The sequence below is a fragment of the Erithacus rubecula genome (genome assembly GCF_903797595.1).
Source record: "Erithacus rubecula genome assembly, chromosome: 4".
Lineage (NCBI taxonomy): Eukaryota > Metazoa > Chordata > Aves > Passeriformes > Muscicapidae > Erithacus > Erithacus rubecula.
This window is the reverse complement of record NC_136686.1, coordinates 63652662-63676599: the sequence shown is the minus strand read 5'-3', so window position 1 is coordinate 63676599 and position 23938 is coordinate 63652662. Positions and strand designations below refer to the sequence as shown.

Sequence of the window (23938 nt, the reverse complement as noted above, 5' to 3'; positions counted from 1 at the left end):
AAATTTGTGATTCTTGTCTGTACTTGAATAAGAGGGGAAATGAATTCAAAGCAGTCAGGGAGGGGCTTTGACTTTCTTCAACCATTGAAGGACAGGCATCTGTCACTGGCTGTCGAGCTTCTGCTGTTTCAGTTGAGTAAAATCTATAGGCCACTGTAGGCAAATCCGTAAAGATACTGAAAATAGGCCACTGTAGGTTTTATCAGCATAAACAAAAAGACAGATGCTGTGTTTGTTTGCTTCTGCTTTTAGATGAACTAGCAGTGATATTTAATTGGTTTCCAAAATAGAAGACTCTAAATAAAACAAACCTCTTCCTCTCCCTGTTTGCTTTCTCTTCTGCTCTGGTTCACTCTTTTTTTTACGTGTATTTTAACTTGTATGAGTTGCTCCACTCACACCACATGTACATCATTAAGCACTACTGAATGTTCTAAAAAAAAATTTGCTTAATAAAAAAATTAAGGGTCCATACAGCAGCAGTAAGAGTTGAGATCACCTGAAAAGTGTAGGACTTTTCTTTTTTAAGATGTGTTTGCATGTAAAGGGTTTTTTTGAAGGTGTGATGTAGCAAACGTAAAAAGATGTGCAAAGTTAGTTGCTTGACTCTATGGTTCCAGGAAGCATTACCAACAGTACAATATTAGAATAACATATTTTGGTAGTTTTAAACATGTGCACAAGGGGTATCCAGGGTTTAAGTTGAAACCCCTGCCTTAAATCAAACTGGTTTGTAATAGAAGTGGTGTAGGAATACAGAGGCTGAACACCTGAAGAGCCACCCCCCTCTGGAGGTGAATATTTAACTTTGGTGAGCAGAACTCTGAGGGCTAATTTTAGGCCCTAAAGGACAAAGGAGTGTATGTGCTCCAGTGTGCACCTCCAACTGAAAAGGGAACTGCATTTTAATGTTGCTCTTACTATGATTTCCTTTTGTATCCTTGATTTCTTTCTGTGATACTGGTGAGGAATCTGCATCTATACCTCTAAGAAATAACATGTTTTATCTCAGGTAGGATCAGCTCTCTTCTGATATTTCTCTAGTCTGTATTTTGTTCAGTACTTTTGCCAATTTATATTGCCCTTAGTATCATGCAGTCTGACCTATCTGCTTGAAAGGCAACTTCCTTCTGCTGCCAATTCTCCCAGCCCAAAATTATTACCCATCAAAACATTTTCAAGGTAGGAATTTTTTCGCCCCCATATTTTAATTTTTTTTTTTCTCTGAGGTAAAATTTCTTCTTACCTTACCTAAAATTTGCAACTGAGCCATTAAAGTGATGTACTAATTTTGGAATTAATCAGAGAACAAGTATTCCCTATACTAACAGTGGTTTGCTGTGATTTGTATGATCTGCTACTTGGAGAAAGTTAACAAAGCTGAGTTACAAGAAATCTCCGATTTCACGTGGATTTTAAATTATCAGGGCAGTAAAAAGTAACTCATTGTCTGAAGAAAAATTACACTTTTAGAGATAATTTCTGCCAATGTGGAGGCAACACAGGGAAAAACATCTTTGCATTTACCACTGAGTGCTTACACAAGCACTTGAGTATTATTAGCTACTGAGAAGAATGAAATCTGAGCATTGTATGTCAGGTATTAAAAGCCATCAGGATTTTCATGTAATTCATGTGTGGTTGAGAGTGCAAGTGCGGTTGCTCTCTGCTGGGTGGATGAAGAATTGCTCATCTCTTTGTTAAAGTCTTTATGGAGCTGTAAGATGGATTGCAAGTCTTGCAGCTGCTCAGTTGTTAGCCCTGCTGATGGGTGCAGGGAAGGCTGGAGATAATTATTTTGTAGACTTTGCTGCCTATGTTGGACTGAACGTCCTGCCATAGGAGGTTTTCTTTTCACTGGGTATGATGTCAGGGTCATTTAGCAATTGCTGTTTAGGATATGTGTTACTTAATAATAATTATAAGTCTATTAGAGTCTAATAGTTCTGCCAAAAACTAAAACACACTATAGCAGAAGCATTTAATGATTTTTGAAGCATCATTTTTCCTTTGAGCTGCTTTTGAGCCAGTGTGCTGCAAAAATGCTGATGGGCCAGAAAGCATCTGGAGATGACTTTTTTCCCCCAAAACACAGAGACCTGGTCATTTACAGCTTAGAAATGTTGCACAGCTTCTTTTTCTGTTTGTCAGAGGTGCTGGCCCTTTTTTTGCTGGCCAAAATCCAATGTAGGTAATTACCTTCTGTGTCTATAAATTGCAGCCCCCTGCAGTTTTCAATTGGGTACGGTATTGTTCTACCCTTCCTGGCTGAAATTGTTGTGTGATAATGCTCCATGTCATTAAACAGCTGCCGTCTGTCACCTTAGGATGAAGTCATTCCTCTCTAAACAATGAGTTTATAAAGCCCTTTTGGGTCCTTCTAGATAAAATTTGCTCGTAAACCAGCAATTATGATCTTTGGAGTACAGTAAGGTGATGCTTGGCTGTCTCTCCTGACAGCAGTCAGAAGCCTTCAAACGGGTGTTGTCCCTTTTGTCAGTTTGTGTGATATCCTGGCAGTGATGCCACAGCTCAGATGTAAATGCTTTATTACTGTAAAACCTTGGTGCCTGTAAATACCTCTCAGCTGGGTTGGATTTAGTTGTCATTACACTTAGAACTCGTTTGTTGTCATGCTCTTGTTCTGTTGGCTCTTAGAGGGAATTCAAATAACTTACACCATGGAACATAGGCAAATCCCCAGCAAAAATGGTAAAACCACAATAATAGGGTTAGGTTTGCAATATGAGTTAACCAGAAAAGAACAATACGAAGATTCTGGGTAGGTTTAAAAACAAATTTGACAAACAGGTGTCATGTAAATCCATTTGGTCCCCGTTAACAGCTATTTTTCAGCACCTGACTTGACACTGGGATCATTAATGGAAATGAACGTGGATTAATGCCAAAGCTCTTCACAGTGATGAATTTAAGAGAGTCTGTTTTGATTCAGATATTGTTTCTGAAGGCTGTGTCTCTGTCCTGAGTGGGCAGTTCATTTTAGCAGTTCTACAGTAATTAAAGATATGAATGGGGGAGACTGAGAGGGCATCTACTGGGTTTTTCCATGCTCCTGCTGAAGCAGCAGGGATATTAAAACAATCTCTAGCTCCTCAAGAGTGGCCCTGTCAGCTTGCTGAAATGATGGAATGGTAGTTAGGTTATTAGAAGAAAAATTGGCACAAATTGAGAGAGAGGATGCTCTGGCAGCAACCACAAGCAGCCAGCGACTCAGTGTCTTAATCTCTGCCCTCAGGCTGCTCTCTATGATACAGATGACACCTTGTCAGTGAAGATGATGTGCTGGGTCACCCCTGAGTCCAATGGGCTAAATTTGCCATGGAGGGAAGGATTGCTACAGCATAGAACCAGCAAGCCACATAATCTAATTTTTTGGGAGATTTTTTTGTTTGGGGGTTTTTGGGGGGTGTTTATTTTTTTTTTTTTTTTGATTGGTTTGGTTTGGTTTGGTTTGGTTTTTTTAATGTATGTAATCATTTGAGTACTGACAGTAAGTTCCAAGGGATCCCATTCTCATTAGTGTTCCCTACACTCAGCTATCTCTGTACACTTGTGCTTTTAAGAAATAGTCCTAAGGATTGCTTAGAAATAATCCTAAGAAATAGTCCACAAAGATTGCTTTGCTTCCTTCTGGAAAGTTTTACATGTAGTTTCTCTTTTGTCTTACTTCTTGGGTACAGGAGAAGGGGAGATGGGGAAAGGAAGAAGCTGGTTCCTCTGAGAGCCACTGTGTTGGCAAAAAGAAATTAGTAAAAGCCCTACAGCTGTTAGCAGCCAAGAGGTCTTAGTGCAGAGCAGTGATGTCCATTGGGTGAAGATGAAAGCTGGGAAAAGAAAAGGGAATTCATCTTTAGAAGAGATCATTTACAAAGGATCAAGCATATTTGGCTGGATTTTGTATGGACCCAAAAAGCTCTGTGAAAACTGAACTATCAGGCAGAAGTGGTGTATATTTTTTTTCCTCTGTGGGCCCTTCAACTGCACTGCAGGGATCAGATCCACAAAATCTATAAAATAGGTGTTTTTCCCCATTGTTATCTCTTTGCTGTTTTATTCACTTGTTCATTTTGTCTGCATTGGCTCTAGTCCTACACCAGCTGCCAGAGCTGGGTGAGGATACTACTGCAAGTGTCATTTCTGCAGCAGTTCATGAGCTCCTCCAAATCCCAACAGTGAGACTTGGATTCCTGCTCTGAGGTGTCTGAGAGCCTTGGTTTGCAACTGAAATCAAAGGAAGTGAAGTTTAGGAAGGAGCCCAGCTGTGTTTGAAGATATTAGTACCCTCTCTGTGGTCTGAACTTGTCTGTCCAACCGCCAAAATGTTGGCAGCTCAGTCAAGCCCCTACCTTGTGGTGGGAAAGTATTTTAAAGAAAAGCCTAAATTATGCTTGGTTTTCCCCTAACTCTGCAGGAGTTAGTGGATTGACAGAGCTGTCAATGGATGGCAGAATTTAGTTTGGAGAAGTTTTAATGGCTTACTCAAGTTAATACAGGCAGTGAGTGACAAAACCTGTCCCCTGGAGCTTTGCATCAGTGTATGGTAGCTATGCCTTGAGTCAGAGCTTCTAACCATCCTCAGTCAATAAAGCATTTAAAGAATATGATCAATGTGATTCAACTTCAGTCCCAACAAAATAAAGAAAGGGCTTGAACATTTTGTGCAATTAGAAGAGAGCTTGCCCTGTGCCTAAACCTTTAGCTCAAAGCAAGAACTTTGATGCTAATAGAGCCATTAGCCTGAGAAAATAGGTATTGGTGTTTGGCTTTGTGGTTTCCTAAAAAATTGGCTGATTAGCAATGGAAATTGTGGGGCTCTTGGTGGTAAAGGTGGTTTTGGTAAAGGAAAAAGCAAAGGAATAAACTTGTTATTCTTTATTAAACATGACCCTAGCTGTAATTTTCGGCTGAAGTAGCAATTGTGTATGGATTTCTTAAAGAAGGGATCCAACAGAGAGAACAGATGAAGGGCATAATTTAAAACTGAACTCAATACAAAAAACACAGAGAATAAATGAAGTGAAAAGTCAAGCCAATTTATGAAAGAAAATAGTTGACCAAGCCCAGGGCAGAGTTGGGAACTTAATTAAACTTCTACCTTTTCTTTCAAAATAACATGTAAGCATTTTCCCCAGTTATTTTAAGCTCTGGGTCAGGGATTTTTCAACCTCCCTAGTAGGTAGGTTGTTTGACAGATTGGGTTTTATGTAAAGGAATAGGAATTGAAAAGAAATAATGGAGTGATTTTCAAGAGGTTTAAGTGTCACATAGGTGCCTACTGCTCCATGAAAGTCTTAAAAGTTGCTCCCATGAATAGGGACTCAAGTGAGTCAGTCATGGTTTTTCTGTTTCTTGGCAATTTTAGGGAGGTTGCTCTTTGGATGGTTGGCTTAGTTTGGCTTAAATATTGTCTTTGTATGGAAATGCAGTTTCCAAGGCCTGGAGAAGTCACAATTTCTGCAGTAGAACTCATTCAAAATGCAGAGCATTTGCAAGACAAGATATTTGTACATGGAATGTGACGTAAAAATTTGGCCCAAATCTTAGAGCCTCTTACTCAGGCAAGATTCCTGCTAGAATAGATAGGAATTTTAGCCATTTATGAGTGTAAGAAATGCTTTTGTCTGCTGATCCATGTTGAAAGCACTTCATAAGGGATGATCAAACTTCTTGCTGGTGGTGTAAAATATAACTTTAATATAACTTTCTCCTTCCTTTCCATAAGCAGGGAAAGTGCTAAAGTTAATACAGACATATTAATGTAAATTATGCTTTCAAGGAGATGAAACACATGAAACTAAATAATTTGTCTTCTCACAGGTTATAGCTGTGAGACAGGGGAATTGCACAGGGTTGTTTTCTTCTTGACACTCTTAGATTTTATTTTTTTTTCACATGTAAAATATGATTTTCATCTGGTTGTGCAGATTCTGAACTCTTCCAAGTCCTCCGGTGGGCATTCACTCCTGAACAATCATCAAACGGAGAAATTCTAATTAAAGCCAAGTTTTTTGAAAGTGGCAGGTGGCTCTGAAATGCCTGAATTCTGCCATGATCAGCTTCTGACATTGCTGCATACAGGCCATTTGCCCCCTCTCCCTGGTGGAAAGAAGGGGGGATGCTTGAAAATTCATGCATCATTAGTGTTCTTTCTTGAAACTGAAACATCCAAAAATCATCAGCACTTCTGGAATTTCTAGCCAAGTAATTAGTTGAAACTACTGTCCTTAATTATCAATAATGCATGAGGGGGGAGGGGGATGGAGTGATGTACTTTTACTTTTGTTCAGTATTTTAAATTATTTATTTTCCGTGTAAAAGTACAAATCCTCCTAAACCAGGATCTATCACTTGTCTCCCAGACCAGATTATTTTTTGTTCCAAAGTTCTTTTTCCCTGCAAAAGTGTGGTTGTTTTGAACTTGGATGTAGGATGTGCATCTGGAGATCACATAGGCTACAAATTAACAGGAGGTGAAAGTGTTCAAAAATTTGATCTCCTTTTACAGGAAAAAAAAAACTTTTTGAAGCAGCATTTTAATTTCCACAACGAAGTAAGCAGTTTTGCCACTGCTGACGCTTTTTGAATTGTGCTTTTTTTTTTTTTCTTATGGCAGCAATAAACAATGTGCTTTAAACTGAGTCTCTCCAGACTGCTTTTCCTTTTTAAAGAGCGTAGGCAACTAATCTGCAGCAACCAGCCACATAGCTGGAGTGTTTTCCATTCTAGGCAATATCATACTAATTTGATGCACACATGGATGCTTCACACAATCTGCAGATTCATCGCTGGCATCTTGCATTAGTCATCTGACAGATTGCCAAGTGTTTCATACTCCTTTCATGTGACTTTATTACAAAACACACACACACAGGCACACGCACTGCCTTGTTTCTGCCAGTAGCCAGTTGAGTGAGGATTCACTGCAGTTCTGTTTGCAACAGCCATGGAGAGAAACCTGCACTTATCTGCCACTATCCCCTGCTTTAAAACGCAGAAGTCCCGGGTTGTGTTGTGCTGCTCTCATCTTATATAATGACATTAAGCAGCAGCCTGCAGAGAAAACCAGACTCAATGAAAAATGTAATAGCATTGTTTTTTGTTCGTAATACTTATGCTATTAATTAAATACTGGAGTTTGGTTTTTTTTTTTTGCTTCGTGCCAATCGACATCATCTTCTGCAATCTAGTGCACATGAAAACTGCGTAGTCTCCTAACTTGTCTTCTCTTTTTAATCTCCATTTCCACTTTCTAGTAACGGCACAGCTAACAAGATGAATGGAGCTTTGGATCATTCAGACCAACCAGACCCAGATGCCATTAAGATGTTTGTTGGACAGATTCCCCGTTCGTGGTCAGAAAAAGAATTAAAAGAACTTTTTGAGCCTTATGGAGCTGTCTACCAGATTAATGTTCTCCGAGACAGAAGTCAGAACCCTCCCCAAAGTAAAGGTACAGTAGTTATGTTCTCTTTGCTTTCAGTTTGCTTGTTTTCCCCATGATCTTGCTTGCCCTCAGCATTTCCAAAGAGGTTTGTATCTGGGCTCTCTGTTTTGCAGTATGCTGTGTTGAGCTTTGCAGCAGTCCTAAAAGGAGAGGACTTCTGAATCCTATCGTGTATTGCCTTCCTCCTCTTCTTAAACTGAAGTTTAATTGTCTGTTATCTGGAAGCATTCATTCCAACTGCAAAAAAAAAAAAAAAAAAGAAGAATCGTTCTCCTTGTTTAAATTATCATTGCCAAAAATGTGGAAACCTGAGCGGTTGCTTCCCAGGATTAGCTCATGAAAAATATAATTTTCTATTTCCTTTCGTTTCCTCTCTTTGCACCCCAGGTGGGAATTATTTTAAGGATACAGAAGGGAAAAATGATAGTGATGGGTTCTTGCCACATCATTGCTCCAGCAGCAATAAAAATTACAAATAGTCATCCTGCCCTTTTTCCAAAATCTGATTTATTTTCTGCAGTCATGCTAAAGGATTTTTTTTTGGCACTGATATTGTTCTTAATGAAAAGGTTAGTTTTCCTTCTTGCATTTTTTCATACGTGTGTAAAGTATTTGTCCCTGACTATATTCCTTCCTTTCACTACATATTTAGACATGTGCTTACACATATTTAGGTGTAGTGCTTATTTAGGCATGCGAGAGTTTTGTGGATTATAGCTGTTTAAGTGTGACACGTGCTTACACATAAACTAAAAGTGAGTATTTTGCTTCACAGAATGTATTTTCCTCCCTACCTAGCTGTATCTTTTCATTCAGGTTTGGTACATGAAAGCATTGCTACTATTAAAAATAATTAGGGTAGCTCAGAGGCAGAACTGGATGTGCATGTGTGCCCCTGGCTGTAAGGTTGCTAGACAGTTATTCCTCCTTATTTCACTCCTGCCACTGACTCTAAAATCCTTCAGAGCACACATGCTATGGAGAATATCACAGAATGATTTTGTGAGCTCCCAGCAAAGTTAACAGAGCAAAGCAGCCCTTGCTGGAGATGGAGGTGTCTGGTGTGGTGGGAGGCACACAGCACAGCCTCACTGCTCCTGGGCTTTTGGGCAAAGCACTGCCAGGGCTCAGCATGTCTCCCTGTACTGGGCAGAGGATCCTCTCAGTGCCTTCTTTTTGCTGCCCAGTTTAAGCAGTCAGGTGGTTTAGTGACTGTGGTTTATTTTGGGTTGCTTCTATCTCTCACTTCTGGTTAAAAGACTTGGTGCATTGGTCTCACACCAGTGTCAAGGAGCAGGTCCAGCTCACTGTACCTTCCTGCTAATCAAGTGTCTGTACTAGATCACTCTGATCCCATCCCTGGAACTGTTCAAGGCTATGTTGTGTGAACAACCTGATCCAGTGAAAAGTGTTCCTGTCCATGGCAAGAGGGCTGGGACTAGGAGCTCTTTAAGGTCCTTCCAACCCAGAGCATTCCATGATTCTGTGATTCAGAAGCAGAAGGTATTTCTGGTTGCAGTGTCTCAGTGTAGTCCTGCTCCAGGCACTCTCCCCATTTCCCAGGATTGATGTATTGCAGCATGTACCCCCTTACTGTGTTGGCACAGAGCCCTCACCAAATGCCTTTTTCTTGTAATGCTGGATAGGAGAGCATTAAGAGGTCAAACAACTGGATTTTCTGCAGCCCAGGCTGCTATGGATGAGCAAACTCCTCCTTACTTTAAACCACTAAAATGCTGAACTTTGAGACTTGTCCATTTGGAAGGAGCTGATTCCTGGGTCACAGCAATGCCTTCTCACTAAGCAGCAAATGAAGTGAGAATGATATTGTGGTTAGACAGAAGAAACCCACTGATATCCATTTCTGGGAATCACTGCACCTGTCCATCAGGCAGCTGGAAGGCATAAGGATGAATCATAGATCATGCAAATCATTGTAGGCTAATTATTAATGTTTTTAGTCCCCATATACAATATTCTTTTTGCAAGGTAGCTGGGTTTTGGGGATGGTTTTTGCTTGGACTCTTTTCAGCCATGCAGAGATTATGCTTGTCACTTCAGGCTCTATGTTTTAATTAATGAGTGAATGAAAGTAATCCTGAAGACAGGCAGAATAACCTTCAGACTTACTTTTCTCTAGCACCAGCAGCAAGCTCCTCTGGTGGTCAGCTTTTCCCTGGGAAGCTTTGAAGGAGTGTATCTCCATGCTGGCTCTTCCCTTCCTCCTGGCTGAATCTGCCAGCAAGGTTGCTAGAAACCTCTTGAGTTTATTGTAGATATCTCTTGACTAGGATTGATCTTTATTTTCTTAATCCAGTTGCACAAAGGATTCTGTGTGAGAGATTGTTAAGAATGCTAGAAATAAACAAACTGATAAATTGCCCTGAGAAACATCCTATAGTCTTCTTTTTATCACAATGCATGAAAAATACTTCACCTATACTAGCTAACTGGCATTTTAAAAAGAAACTGAGTTTTCATTTATTGTTTGGAGGTCATAGAATTACAGAATATCCTGAGCTGGAAGGGACCTGTAAAGATCATGGAGTCCAAGTGCTGGCTCTGTACAAGACACCACCAAAAATCAGGTATCTGAGGTGGAGTGAAATCCCATGCTTCTGTGTAAATGCCCACACAAAACAACCGTTTTTATTTAATCTGAGCTGGGTGGACTTGTGTTGTGCCAGGGTTTTTCTGCCTCCTGACCCTTTGTATCACCTCCATTTTTGTAGAATGGTCCATCAAGGGACCTCATGGTTGAGTGAGGTAGAAAAAGTCAATTTCTCATTTCATGGCATGGTTAGGACTGTGTGTCAGGCAGAACATTCACAGCCTGGTGTCACACAGAAATTGTTTTCTGAATATGCTGCAAGCCACGAGTTGCAGTGTCAGGAATGCAAGTTGGTGTTACTACACCTCACAGGGCAGGGGGGGAGCAGTTAGGTTTTGCTCTTTAAAAGAAAGCATTTTGATTTTTGAAAGATTTCTCTCTTCTCAGACAAGGGTTGTGCATTTCTGTGAGCTTGGCCAAAGGGGCTCCTCTAATTTGGACCGAGTGTTTCTTCTTTATGAAGCTGCAATCTGAGTCTCTCCCAATTCTGTCAAAAATAACCATAGGCTGCTTCTCTCTCTCCTGCTGTTTTTCAGACTGTCTTTCATACCCTCCAACGACAGACAGCCTAGTTCATGTCTTTCCTCCTCTTTTGTGTTTCTTGCCAGCTCTGCAAAGCTGAGGCTGGAGGAAGACAGGTAGAAAGCCAAATTTACCTCACTCTGGAAAACCAGAGGAAAGCCATTTTAATTCCACAGATATATTTATACTACTGCAAATGTTGAAGCTGAGCTTTATTAATTGGGAGCTTCAGGAATGGCTGCATTCTAGGAAATTCCTCATCCTTTCCAGAGCTTGCATTTCTCTGCTTTTTTGGATGTGTGAAAGAGCTCAGCAAAAAAATTTTACTTTGTTTTTATCTCCTGTTTTTTTGAAAGGCTTTTTCCTCTTTCTACAACAAGAGGAATCCAGGGGATTAAGTAAACTAAAGAAAAAAATATATAAAAAAGAAAAAAACAGGGCAGGAAATTCTGTACCACTGAAATAAATGGCACTTTTGGCTTCTGGGGGCTAAGGGGATTCAAAGTCTGGACAGATCAGCCCTCTCTGTTCCAAATCCAGCTTGCTCCCTTTATATAATTTATTCTGAGTGGATAGATGACTTTTTTCTAGGGTAGTTGTTAAAAAGAGCTTCTCTAATACCTCAAATGCAGCAAGCTCTGTGTGCAGGCAGCATACACTGCCACCAAGATCTCTCTTCCTCCCCACTGTTTTCCTAAGCCGGAAAGATTTCCTTGGCTGCTTTGGTTCTGAAGTCCAAGTGCTGAAGCAAGCAGATGGCACAGAGCTACTTCTGCCTTTTGAAATGCAGCAGAAGAATCTTGGGCCAGATCCACTATGTCCTTTTGGCACCTTGCCTCTGTTTCTATACCTGATAATTTTTGTAGGGATCAAGGTCCCCTAAACCAGCTTTTTGAGCCTGAATCTCTTTGTGCTGCCAGAGGAATCACACTGCAGGAAGCAGAGAGAGGCACCTGTGCAACAACTGAGTCTGAGTTTGCTTGCAGCCTTTTACAGACTTTTTATCAGATTAGAGGGAGGCTGCTGGGTGAACAAGGATGTGCTGCAGTTAAAGGCCAGTGTTTATTATTATCCTATTTAACATGGTAATTTAAGTCTACTGGGAAGCAAGCAGAGGAATTTGATAATGAGGCATTCATCTGCTGCATACAGGAGAGGCCAGGTGGGCAAGGAGGTATATAGATATATATATAGTTACATATAGAAAGAGAGATGCAGCTAGCAGGCAGAAGTTACCTGGCTTACTTGAGCATCTTTTCAGCCTCAGTTTAGCCCTTCCAAAATAAGTAAGTGCAGCCAGGGAGGATGATTCCTCTCCTCCAGCAGGTCCCTCTCACAGTTCCTGGTACAGTAGGAGAGCTCAGGCAGTCCTGCACAGCAGCAGAGCTGTGGCACTCAGTTTGTCACACATTCCCATCCTGACTGTCCTAACCTGCAGCAAAAACCAGCTGCTCCTTCACTGCCCCTGTGGCACCACCCAGCCAATTGCAGCCTCTGCTCCTTCAGGCAGTTTCAATGCATTGTGTTTGGCAAAACTGTTTTAGGTGCTCTTTAAAACTCCCTTCAGCCAGCACTCCAGGAGCCAGGGTTTCTCTATACTTCGTGTCTTATTCTGTGTTCTGGATGCTCTCACAGGCCCATGTGAACGGTGTTTATCTTTTGAGATCAGATGAGTTGCACCATGAGCATATTTGCAGTTGAAATGGCAGGACATGTGCCCACAGCCATTGTGCATGTGTGTGTTAGACTAAATTCTGGTGATGGTGGCTGACAGATAATTTTGTTACTATGCAGACTTGAAATCTTTTCCTGCACTGTGTTAAAAAGTGCCTTGCATGTTATTTTTTAGCAGGGCCATTGTCCACTATAAGAAGTTTCAAATAACAAACACTGGTAAAAGCCAGTCATTAAACATAAGTACAATGGGGAAGAAGAGTGAAGGATAAAGTTGAGTTTTTAACTTGAAGTTTCTGACTGTAGGGCGTTTAAATTTAAACCTTAAGGAATTTTAAATCTGTAATTTTAAATAGGTTGTAAATAGCATTATAGAATATATTCCAGATGTGAGCTGATTTTTAGAAAAGGTAATTCTTACTTGACAAATCTGGTGGAGTTTTTCAAGAAGTTTCTGTGAAAGCGGGCAGGTGTGAAATCACCTATATAGTCAAGCTGATTTCCCAGGGGCATTTCACACAGTGTCACACAGGAGACTAATCCATGCAGCTGCTGGTGAAGCAGAGAAGGGCCCATTTCCAAATGGAGAAAGGATCTGGGCAGATGATGGAGGGCAGATTAGAATGGGGAGAGGTTACGGGCCAGGGGAAGAGAGGGGATGATGACTGGAGAGCAACAGGGACTGTTATTGGAGATCAATACTTTTTCACTCTCTATGTAAATGGCTTTGACAGAATGAACCACCAACTTGTTATCCAACTTTTTGGATCATGCAGAAGGGACTAGATGGGGTAGAAGCCACCTGATAACCTGGAGAAAACAATCAAACACAAAGAGATTCTGCTAGGTACAATGAACCGTGAGCAAGAAGAGTAAATTTTATTTTGAGTGAACACATGTGTTGAATGAGTGTATTTTTCAAAGATTTGAGAGCAGGAGAGGATTCGAATAGTGCACATATCATGAAAGGACTGAGATGAAATTTTGTATCTGTGTGGTCAAGAAGGCACAGAAAATGTGAAGCTGTATAAATAGAAGCATTGAATAGAGCCTTCAAGGAAATACTGCACCATTTAAAGAAGGATTTTTTAAAAATCATGTTTAAATTATAGTTACTAATATTTAGTAACATTCTATAGAAAAGGGCAGAGGTCCAGAGAAGAGCAGCATGATTTTGTATGAAGTCAGGAAGGGTTGAGCCATGGTGAAAGGTTCACAAAGGTTAACTTATAAAGAGCTTCAAACATTGACTTACAAGAAAGCTAAAAGGGAGAAATCTGAGGAAGAATACAGGACTGTGCCTGGTTTGGAAAGAAAAAGTTGTAAGGGGATACAATCAAAATTTCTGCAGTATGTTGAAGAGCATACCAAAGGCAGGAATAGATAAGCTCTTTCAATTAATATTAAATCCAGGGACTGCACAGCATAGACTTAAGACTGAGGAACAGCAGGCCAACAAAAAAAAAAATTGACTTCTCAAGTCAAACTTTCTTCTTCCACTTGCAGAGCAGAGAATGGCTTCCAGAAGAAGCAGTGAGAAGAGTTCCAAAAGAAACTTTATTTTTGCTTGTTTCCATTTAGTGTTTTGAAATAATTCATCTGGAACAGGATGTGACACAACTGCTCCCCATGTCCAAGTGCAGTTTCACCCCATAAACAGCACAAGGTGCCAAGCTGTCAGTGGCTTTGCAATGTCCAGCACGAAGAGGGGCTGAGATTGGTGTCCCCTGATATTTTTGTGTTGCTTTGAAGAGAGGGAGCAGATCAGGATAACATCCCATTGCATACGTGACTGCAAACCTGTTGCCCACATAAATCAGTCTCACTGTATTCTCCCTTCATTGACAATGGCAAGAAAGTCACCCCTCTGATAACAAAAATTGTCACAGCAAACCCAGCCCGGTCAGACAGAGCAGAGCAGTGGAAGATATTTGTTGACTCCCTGTAATGGGAGCAGGGAGCTGTGGTTGAGAATTGGAACACTAGAGGATTGGGGGGAGGTTGAGTAGAGAATTTTTTAGTTGAGGTATTTAAATTTAGAGGCAGCACAGAAACCTGTCTTTAGCCTTGTTTTTTCAGCTCCTGTTTATAGTGCATGAATGAGTGGAGCAGAATGAAGTTTGGGTTTTTTGTTTTTTTTTTTAAGGCATCTTTTCCCTCCCCATTTTTATGGTATTTATCACAGTGGGAGCTTGGTCCAGAATTGAGAACTCTAAGTATTGCTGTAAGAAGTTAATAAAAATAACACATCTCTAAGGGATTAAAGTAGATCACTTTGGAGCTCATTGGCTGCAGTTTCATAGCAGCTTAACTATGATTTACAACTGCATATGAATTTTAAAAATTGAACTAAGACTGTATAAGCACATTATTAATTACATCTATAATGAAAAAAATGCAAAAACTTTAACTACATGAATCTTTTTAGTCAAATTGATAGAAAACCCATGTACAGACTGACTATGAGAAGAGCAAGATTTCATATTCTAATTGTGGTTCTTTGTAATGTTCATGTCTGATAAACACTCGAGAAAAATACAAGTCAGTAAAGGGGTGTTTGAAAAGGGAGTTTTGAACTTACTTCAGGCATTCTATAATGTTGACAACTTCAGCACATCATCCAGCATTTGCTTATAGAACATTTTAGAACAACTTAAAAAAGAGTCCCAAATGTTCATAAAATATAAATGGGTAATCTGTTCTTTATAATGACATCACTTCATTGGGGGAAAAAAAATGTAAGCAGGCAGTTAAAAAAGCCTGAACTCTCAGTAAATTTGAAAAAAAAAAAAAAAAAAAAAAAAAACCTAATCAAATTGCTTTGTTGGATGTCAATAATATGCCAAACCTCAGTTTCTCAAATATATAATCTCAAAGGCAGAAAACTGTGATGCATGGAAAAATCTAAGTCAAGTCATGCACACACTTGCACGTAGGAATTAATCAATAGATATAATACTCAGACATAAAACACAGGCATGTTTTAAGTGTTTTCAAGATTGCTGCCTACATTTAAAATATATACATCTATAAAAGTGCCAGATGCTGTCAGTTTGATATTTATGGTGTCCAGTTTCTTTAGTGGCATATTAAAGCTCACATCAATGAGATTCGACCATTTTATGACATTGTGGCCCTGCAATTCTTTCCTCCTCCAATTTTCTATTATGTGAATTGTAGCAGTGAATAAACATACACTATTTATATGCTCAGTGCATTAAAAATTATGCAAGTTTTTGTAAAGGACAATGGCTTCAAAACAAACCACACAACCCTTCTCTTGTCATTTAGTTCTTCTTCTATTCAGTTCCAATATCAAGATCACTCCTAACATGAGGAGATTTTGCAAAGGATGTGGGGACTGGTCTGAAATCCTCACACAAAGAGCTCAAAGGAAGAAAACATTTGACAACTGAGCAATGTCAAAAATGAAGTATAATTGGGAAGCAGCCTTGTGAGCATGGATTTTGGGTGTACTGCAGCTTCCAAATCTCTCATTTCCACTGCAAAAACAGCGTTTTATTGTTTTTATCTTCTGTTCCTTTCACCCCACTAAAAAGTGCCTGTGCATATATATACACAAATAAATAATAGCCTACATTTAAAACCCACAATACAGGAAAATTCTTCATTAAAAGATAGAAGGAGAGACTCCAAGGCAGTAAGAATTTCTCTGTCGCTGCTGAGATGATGTGAGAGACATAAATATTACAATGAAGGGTCACAATAAAAAGCTAAAGACCACATAAAACATTTTAGCATAAATGTATCATCAATCTTGCTAGTTCTTAACATGAAATTTAATCCCCAGGAGGGCCCTGAAAGGATGTCTGCTATTCTTTATAATTTTGAAATGCATTAAAAGCAGATATGTATAACATGTATAGCAGTGTAAATTAATTACTATTTCATTACTTCCATCTTCCCTGCAACAGAATTTGTCACTCTGTATTTTTTTTTTTTTATGGGAGCAGGGTAGCAAGAGGGCAGATTTGGGTTTGTTTGGGGTCTGGCAGGACCCACAACATCCTCAGTGTTAAACTTCAGTGAAACAGATGCTATAAAAGGATGTGCTGTGCCAGCTGTAGTATTACTCTTTTTTTAAGACAACAGTTTCACATTGCACTGTAACCATCAGCATATTTCAAAAGAATAGCAAATAACTCCCCAAGGATAAAGTCTGGTAGTGGCTTCTAAGCCTGGTTTGAGCTTAACTCAAGCCAGTGAGCTGTGGGTGGAAGGCTGTGTATGCCATATAAATCTACTGGTCCATCTGTCTTGGGAAAGAATGCATTTTCAGGAATCTGTGTCTTTCTAATTGCTTATAAAAACACTCTGAGACAAGCCAGTGAATAAATTAAATTTGAATGTTTCCTGTGGATCTTTTCAGTTTCTCACTGAACCTAATTACTGTCTAATCTATGCCCATGAGTATGCAGTTTTAAGTGGGACGTTAGACTTTCACTCTGCAGATTAAACTCTGTGGTGCATAAATTCATTATTATTTGTGGAAGAGAAAACTTCAGAAAACCACTACCTTGTGGTTTTAATTTAAAATAACTACTGCATCCAATCCAGGCATTCTTTTAGAGGACTAGGAAGAGCTGTAAAGAGGTGGAAGATGTTTTCTAATAAACCGTGTCTTTTATTCACCCAACTGAATTGGGAAAATTTATGTTTCAAACAATAATTAAACTCTCCTTGTAGCTCAAGATGTCATGCCTTCAACTGCAATTTTAGGGAGCTGTACCACAATAGGGAGTAGATTAATATAATGTACTGCAGGAAACTTTTTGCTGCAAGGATGAGCGTGGCACCGTGAGGAGCAGGACTGCTGCTTCAGCCAGACATCTCCAAGTGTTTTGCAAAGGGAGACAAATAGCATCATTCCATTTTTACCAGCTGGAAGAACTGAGATGCAGAGGCCTGGGGGGATTTTTCCCAAATTTTTTGAGTCACTTTGAGCAGACAGAGAATAATGTCCTCTCTGTGCTGGTGTCATTTTGCCTAAATCAAATCTGGTCCCTTCATTTTCAGTGCATGAATCCCTGATCTGGTTGACACAAAAATTTTGTTATGTTAACACTGCCCAGGTGAGATCTGCATTAGTTTATTCACATATTAATCGGATCTGATGAGAGCTGCAGTTAGAAAACAAGTGTGGAGCAGACCCAAAGGCACCAGCTCTCACTCTTCCTGTGCTCCCCCTAATTAATACAATGAGCCTTAAACAACAATCTTCCTTTATTATTTGCAGATCATGGGATATAAAAATCATTGTAGATTTAAAATGGACTATATTAACCCAAGTAATTCCACCAGGACTTGAGTTTCTATAGTGAAAAGTGTTGTGTTGTCTCTGGCTCAATTAGATTTTTCTCAGTGTCAATTTTAATTCACTTCACCAGAGCGTGGGGGAACTCTCAGTGGAAGGGAAAATGTTGCTTCTGAATGAGAACCTCCTGTAGCCCACATTTTATTTAAGAGCTTTAAAATGCTTTGCAGTCCCACGTTCTCCCTTGAACGTCTGCTATTGTGTTTCATAACAGCTGAACAAAATCACTTGATGTTTCCTAATGTGACAGGCATCTGAGTCTGAGCAGGAGGATGGAAATGGGGAAAGCAGGTTCCTTGGTCCCTCTCTTTATTTAATACTAAAAAGAAAAAAAGAGTCTTGATGAGTCTTGGTGGCCAAATAAATTTTATGTCAAATCATTCCCACTCTTCCAACACCTGCCCATGCATAAAGAGAAGTAAAAATAGGCAGCAGTGTCCTTTTGCAGTGCTGACCACAGGAAAGACTGAGTGGCCTCAGAAGTTGTTTTTTCCCCTTTGTATTTGGAATTTCCCACTTCCCATGACTGTCAGAACTTCAGTGTGCTTTGCTTGGTTATTCTCTGCTTGGTGCAGAGTAATCCAAAATCACTGTGTTTTCTCTATTTCAAAGGGTAAATTGGGTAGATCTTTAACTTGAGAATTGTGAGAAATTTTCTCATTGTGAGAAAGAGAAGACAAGGAGAAGATAGAACTGTCAAAGAAGGTTTACCCAAGACAGGGGCCTGAAATGTACACTGTGGATAGGCAGAGCTTTCCAAAATGCTCTTTTCCATCATGTTCAGCAGTTTTTTCTTCCTATCTCTACACTTGCCTTTCCCATATTTCATTAAACTCTTGAGACTTTCAGTTTATGAGTAGTAGTGCACACGCACTAAAGTTTTACTTTGTGTTTGGGTGGGTTTTGATTTGTTTGCTGGGGTTTTTTGGCTGACACCTTCTTTTTACTGTTTTTGCAAGTGATTGAGACTGCTTTGCAGTATATCACTGGGCTACCTATACAAAAAGAGCTGGGACTGTCACCAAAACCAGTCTGTTGGATCAATGGATGTGAATCTCTTTTCTGATTTAGACAGAAGATGATGCCAAAGCATGGTGCTCAAGTGCCCCATAGTTACTATTAATGCCTGCTTGTGTATGAAATTGTCTCCATGGAGAACACCTTCGTGTTTTTTCAGAAGAACTATGCAAAACACTCTATGAAAATTCAGGTTTCCAAATGTGTCATCTCCCAACCTTTTCATTTCTAACAGTTTTAGCTTTCCTTCCCAGTTAGAATGTGATGCCTTTCTCTGCTGTGTTACTTGCTAGTTCTCACTTGGGCATATCTTGAGTTAAAAGGTGTGGAAGTAGGAAATTATTACTATTACTATGACTAGTATTATTATTATCATCATTTAGATGCTGCAGTTTAAGTAGTTAAAAAAAAAATCTCAAAACTAAAGGTCAGCGTAGCTTGTAGGTTTACACGTGCACAGTACAAGTAACCTTCAGAAATTTCCTCATGACAAGATAAGTGCAGCAATTATATTTAAATGAGTGCCAGAGAAAATTTCACTGTAAACTGCATTAGCTGGAGAGGGTGTGCTGTAAGAGGATTTAATTGAATTAATGTTACTTACTATCAAAAGCTCCATCTAGCGTATTGCCAGGTCTCCTTATTACTAAGAATAATATTTGGCTCATAAAGACCCCTGCTCAACTAAGCACACAGTCCTGATGACTTCAGCAAGTGATTAAAATTAAAGCATTTCCTTCAGTGCTTTGCTGAACAGGCTGGAAGCTGAGAACACTGGTTTGTGTACAGGGCATGGAATCACCCTTTAACAAGGCTCTTCATGCAGATTCCTCCTACCAGTGGTTTTCTGAGTGTCTAAGGGAGGTGTGATTTTGGCATGAGTGTCCTTCCACCTTGGTTTGGGTGAGCATTGTCTGGGTGTTCAGTAGGGACTCGGGGTGATCCAGCTGGGGTTTGGAAACCTTCCACGAGCAGCAGTGATGGCAGAGGGATTTTACTGAACAATCCTGGTGGTGTTTTTAATGCTGTTATTAATGCAGGACTCTCCATCTCACATTATACAGATGTGCCACAATGAGATCCAGGGAGGTATTTTGTGTGACTTCCTACATAAAAGCAGAAATGCAAATGAGCTGCATTTACATATCCACATGATATAAACAGAAAACTCAGAGGCGTGGAAACGCAGGGACATAGCCAGAGACATGCTTCAAGCCAGGGATAAAAAAAAAAACCCCATCGTTTTCCAACATTTATGTTTTAACCATTATGGAGAAAATGTGATATATTGGATGTTTTTGCAGAATATTTTTGAATGTCAAAATTCCCATTGAAGCCTGCGTCTCCTTTATGTTTGATTTTATTTTCCTTTCACATGCATTCTCAAAAAAGCAAATACATGAAATCTAGGGAAAAAAAAATACCTTTTATTCTCCATTCATTCAGCAACAAAAGCAAAGAGGGTTTGAACCAGTCTTTTATGAAAATTGGGAAACAGTAGAATATTTTCCACAACAACTTTCTTTATTGTTGGCTGAATCAAATGGCAAAAGTTTTTATTCACCTACACATCTTATATTTTAACAAGCCACATGTCACTCCTGAGCTTCACCCACCCGTATTTCTGCATGTGGGTGGCATTTTGGTACAGTCAGTGAAGCACATGCCATTCAGAGGAGTTACAATCTCCTCTTTGTTTTTGTGGTGTTGTTTTGGGCAAGAAAAAGAAAGAGTAATTGCCCGTGTTAACTGATGTTCATTACACAGAATTGTTTAGCTCTCTTAAAAAAATCATTGATCTGCTTTTCCCCTGTGAAAGTATTCAAGGTCTCAGTTCACAAAAGAGAAATCAGCATGTAAAGCAGGAGTTTGGCAATCTGTGCTGCAAGGAGCAGGGTGCCACGTTCTGTGCAGAAATGTCAGCAGAGTTTGCTGTCTTCAGAAAAAAAGACAAATATTTAGTAAGGATGAGAAACATTATTACTGTTGCAGTCAGATGTGATTTTGGGGAACAATCTGTTTAAGAGTAAGCATTTTTTCTCATGCATTTGTATGTACTGTTCATGATTGGACATTTTGTAGGTAACATCTGGCATGAGCTGTTCCTCTTTCTCCCTAAGTTTCATGGCTTTGTTTTGTATTTGAGAAGGATATTACAAAGGTAATTTGTTGCCTCATTCCCATTGGTATGGTCATGGTTTTAACTTTTGAATTACTCCCTGGAAATAGGAGGAAGCGGGGGGAAAACACCATTTGGGTATTTTTAATAGGGAATAGGCAATATTTAGGTCTCATAGCCAATGCCCATGGTACATTGTGTTCATGCAGCAAGTCAAAAGTGCAGCTGCAGACCAGGGTCCATGAGCCACAGATAACAAAGGCACCCAAAATCTGGGGCTCTAGCCTTATCCACATGCTCTTATTATCCTTTACTGTTTGTATTGCAGATGCACGTAACAGATTGTACAATATGCTGTGCAAACAGATTGGTAGAATGATCTTTGTCCTGAAACACTGACAGCAGAGCTGAACAAGAAGTATTGACAATGTGCCTGCACTGAGAGCTGCACAGCCCAGACGCCACAGTTTTGGACTCATGTCCTCAACAAAAGGGCTTTGTGATCTTTGGTGAAGCAAAGGTCTGTTCTTGCTGATCTTGCTGTAAAGGGCTGAAAATTTAAATAAGAATTAAAATAAAATAGCACAAAGATCATTAGAGAGCGAGTAGGAGAAGGGAATGTGCCTAGTTCTCTCTTTTTTTCCCCCTTCTTCTCATCTAACAGCATTTCTTCTACACTTGCCAGATCGAGTATGTCAAAGCAGCAAACTTGCAAACTTTGGGCAATTGCTTCCACTATTGGAACAAAGCCCTGGAAAAAAAGGAAGAAAAAAAAAAAAGGCTGGGGCATGCAGGGCTGAGGCTTTGGTGACCTGACTGGGAGGGGCACTGCTCATGGAAACTCTGACGCTTTGGAAATGATAGGGAGAGCAAGCCTGCAAACTTGGCTTGCTCTCACAGGGCTACCCAAACAGGAAAAATCCTAATACTTAATGTCTTTTTCATCATCCAGGGCATGCAAAGAGATCATCCACTTATACCCCGCGTGGTTAAGAAAACCAAGAATTGCTCACTTATTTATTGAAGTAGCTAATGTGCATTTCAAAGTGCCTCAGTCTTGGCTTGTGGGGGAAGGAGGAGTGAACATTAAGATTAATTTCGATGAAAATATTTTATGGGAATAGTTTGTTCAGTGAATCTAGATCATCTGCAGCTGGTAGAATAATGATATAAGCCCGTTTATATGCTTTATTAAATCAATAAACCACATGAAAATGGAGGTGGTTTGTGCTTTCAGAGGATCTTTGCTTAGGGACGAAAAATGATTTTGCCTTTTTTTTTTTGTTTCTCTTTCATGTGAAAGTGCTCTCTCACTAAAAATTATTAAAGAAAACATTTTTCAACTCTGAAGTATTGCTGTTATTTTGGCAGTGGCTGTGGCCAGTAGTTCAAGGGATGGGAACTGCTGAGCACTCAGTATTTAAACAACTGGTGTTGACTTTGTGGTTAAAGAAGTTTTATGACTGGATCAGACATAACACTTGACCCACGTTTCTGGTTTGAGGTAAGGCTGTACAGGAACATGCCAAGATCCAGGGCTCAGCATCCCTGGGTGCTCATGGTTGGGCCACTGGGGCCTTTGTCAAAAGGGGTTGGTCTCGAGATCAGGTAAGAGATTTTGAGTTCCAGGATGCAAAGGTCTCAGGTTTGGAAACCTAGCTTGAAAGAAAAATTCCTGCTGGTTCATCCAGCCTGTTGTCTGCCAAATCTATGCTTGTTCTGTTTAGTGCATTCCTAAATGTTTTGTCCAATTTTATTTGGAAGTGGACCATGGGACACTCTTTCCAACTCCCCCCCACAACCCACAGATTAAATGTTTTATTATTGTACTGTAAACACACACAGTCTTAACATTTTTTGGTGTTTCGGTCCCCCCATTTTATTTATTTTCTGTTGTATAATCTCTCTTCTGTGCTAATATTGATGAATTGAAGGTATGCATTTTCTGTCATGTAAAATAGTACTGGGGATAAACTCTGCCTAGGATTTTGGCTGACCCCTTCATCAGGCTTAGCTCAAAAATTAATTTGTCATTACCCAGGTGCTATGCACTAAGCTTTATTGGCATAGAGGAGCACCACATCCTGTATGTTCTTTGGAAAGGAAAAAAGTCATCATATAATCACTGAGACAGTAAACAGTCATTTCCAATCTAGTAATATTTTATATGAACTGGCACTGTATGTTGTATATCATCCATCTTGCTAATCCTTGTTCCACATTGCCTCCCACTTGAGGCCAAGAACATTACAGCTGTGCCAGAGAGTGGGTGGAAAAATAGCCTTATTATTAACCTAAGTTGAAAACATAATGGCTTTTTGAATGTCTTCATTCACACATGCAGTCATACTAAAATATTAATACCCTTAAGTGTAGAGAAACAGAACTTTCATTTTAGATCCATTGTCCATGTGCGTTGCAAAAGGAAAAGCCTTGAAAGTGTTGTGAATTCCCTGTATCTTTTCTTTCATGCTTTATCCTTTAAATGTCAGTATTCTGTAAGAAAGGAGCCAAAATATTCTTCAGAGTAGGTTTTGAGCAATGTTGCTGCCATCACTAACATTGCCTTGTGGTAAAGGAAAAAGAGTTTGCCCAGTTTTCTCTTTGTCTTAAGACTGGTAATAATTGAGAGGATATTGAAACACACATAATGACTTTTTAGCACCATGACCAAGCCAGGGCTGCATTGCCAATGTCCATGTCTGTTTAAATCTCATCCCTAGAGGGAATCAGAAATATTCAAGTTGCATGTGTTTTCTGGGAGGAGCCATCACAAAGAGCAGAGGATAAAACTGCAACCCTCATCTGATTAATCTTCAGAGCACCCTAGGATCCCTGATTTACAAGCAGAAATGAGGGACCTAGTAATGAAAGCTGAGTAAATTTGCAGCACAGCACCACTGAAAAGAGACAGAAAAAGGAGATGATGCTCTTCTTTAGTTATAGTCGTGGTTTGCCCTTCCTAACTCTGCAATTTATTTCTGTGTATCTCTTCCCAGGTAAAATACAAATCTTCCACGAACCTCTTTAGGAGGTGTAAGGATTCCTCTTGAAGAGTATTCAGAGAAAAAAATAAATAAGTCTTGATTGTACTAATTTATGACTAGCATGAAAAAATGCCCCATCTTTTAAAAAGGAAAATAAAAGGATTAAAACTTCCAGTGTGTCAAGCCATGTGTTGTAAATTAGCTTAAT

General features: G+C 39.6%; 1 protein-coding gene across 19 annotated transcripts in view; it reads left to right on the top strand.

Moving 5' to 3' along the window:
* The window catches only part of CELF2 (CUGBP Elav-like family member 2), a 536651-nt gene that overhangs the window by 402763 nt on the left and 109950 nt on the right, over positions 1-23938 (top strand). For 16 of the 19 annotated variants that reach the window (XM_079304437.1, XM_079304439.1, XM_079304441.1 and 13 more), the window contains one exon: positions 7275-7471. In XM_079304437.1, the coding sequence (XP_079160563.1) occupies positions 7294-7471 (178 nt within the window). In that variant the 5' untranslated portion in view covers positions 7275-7293. Of the gene's footprint in view, positions 1-6865; positions 7102-7274; positions 7472-23938 lie in introns of those variants that run through there. The other 3 variants (XM_079304440.1, XM_079304438.1, XM_079304436.1) reach the window with 1 other exon arrangement.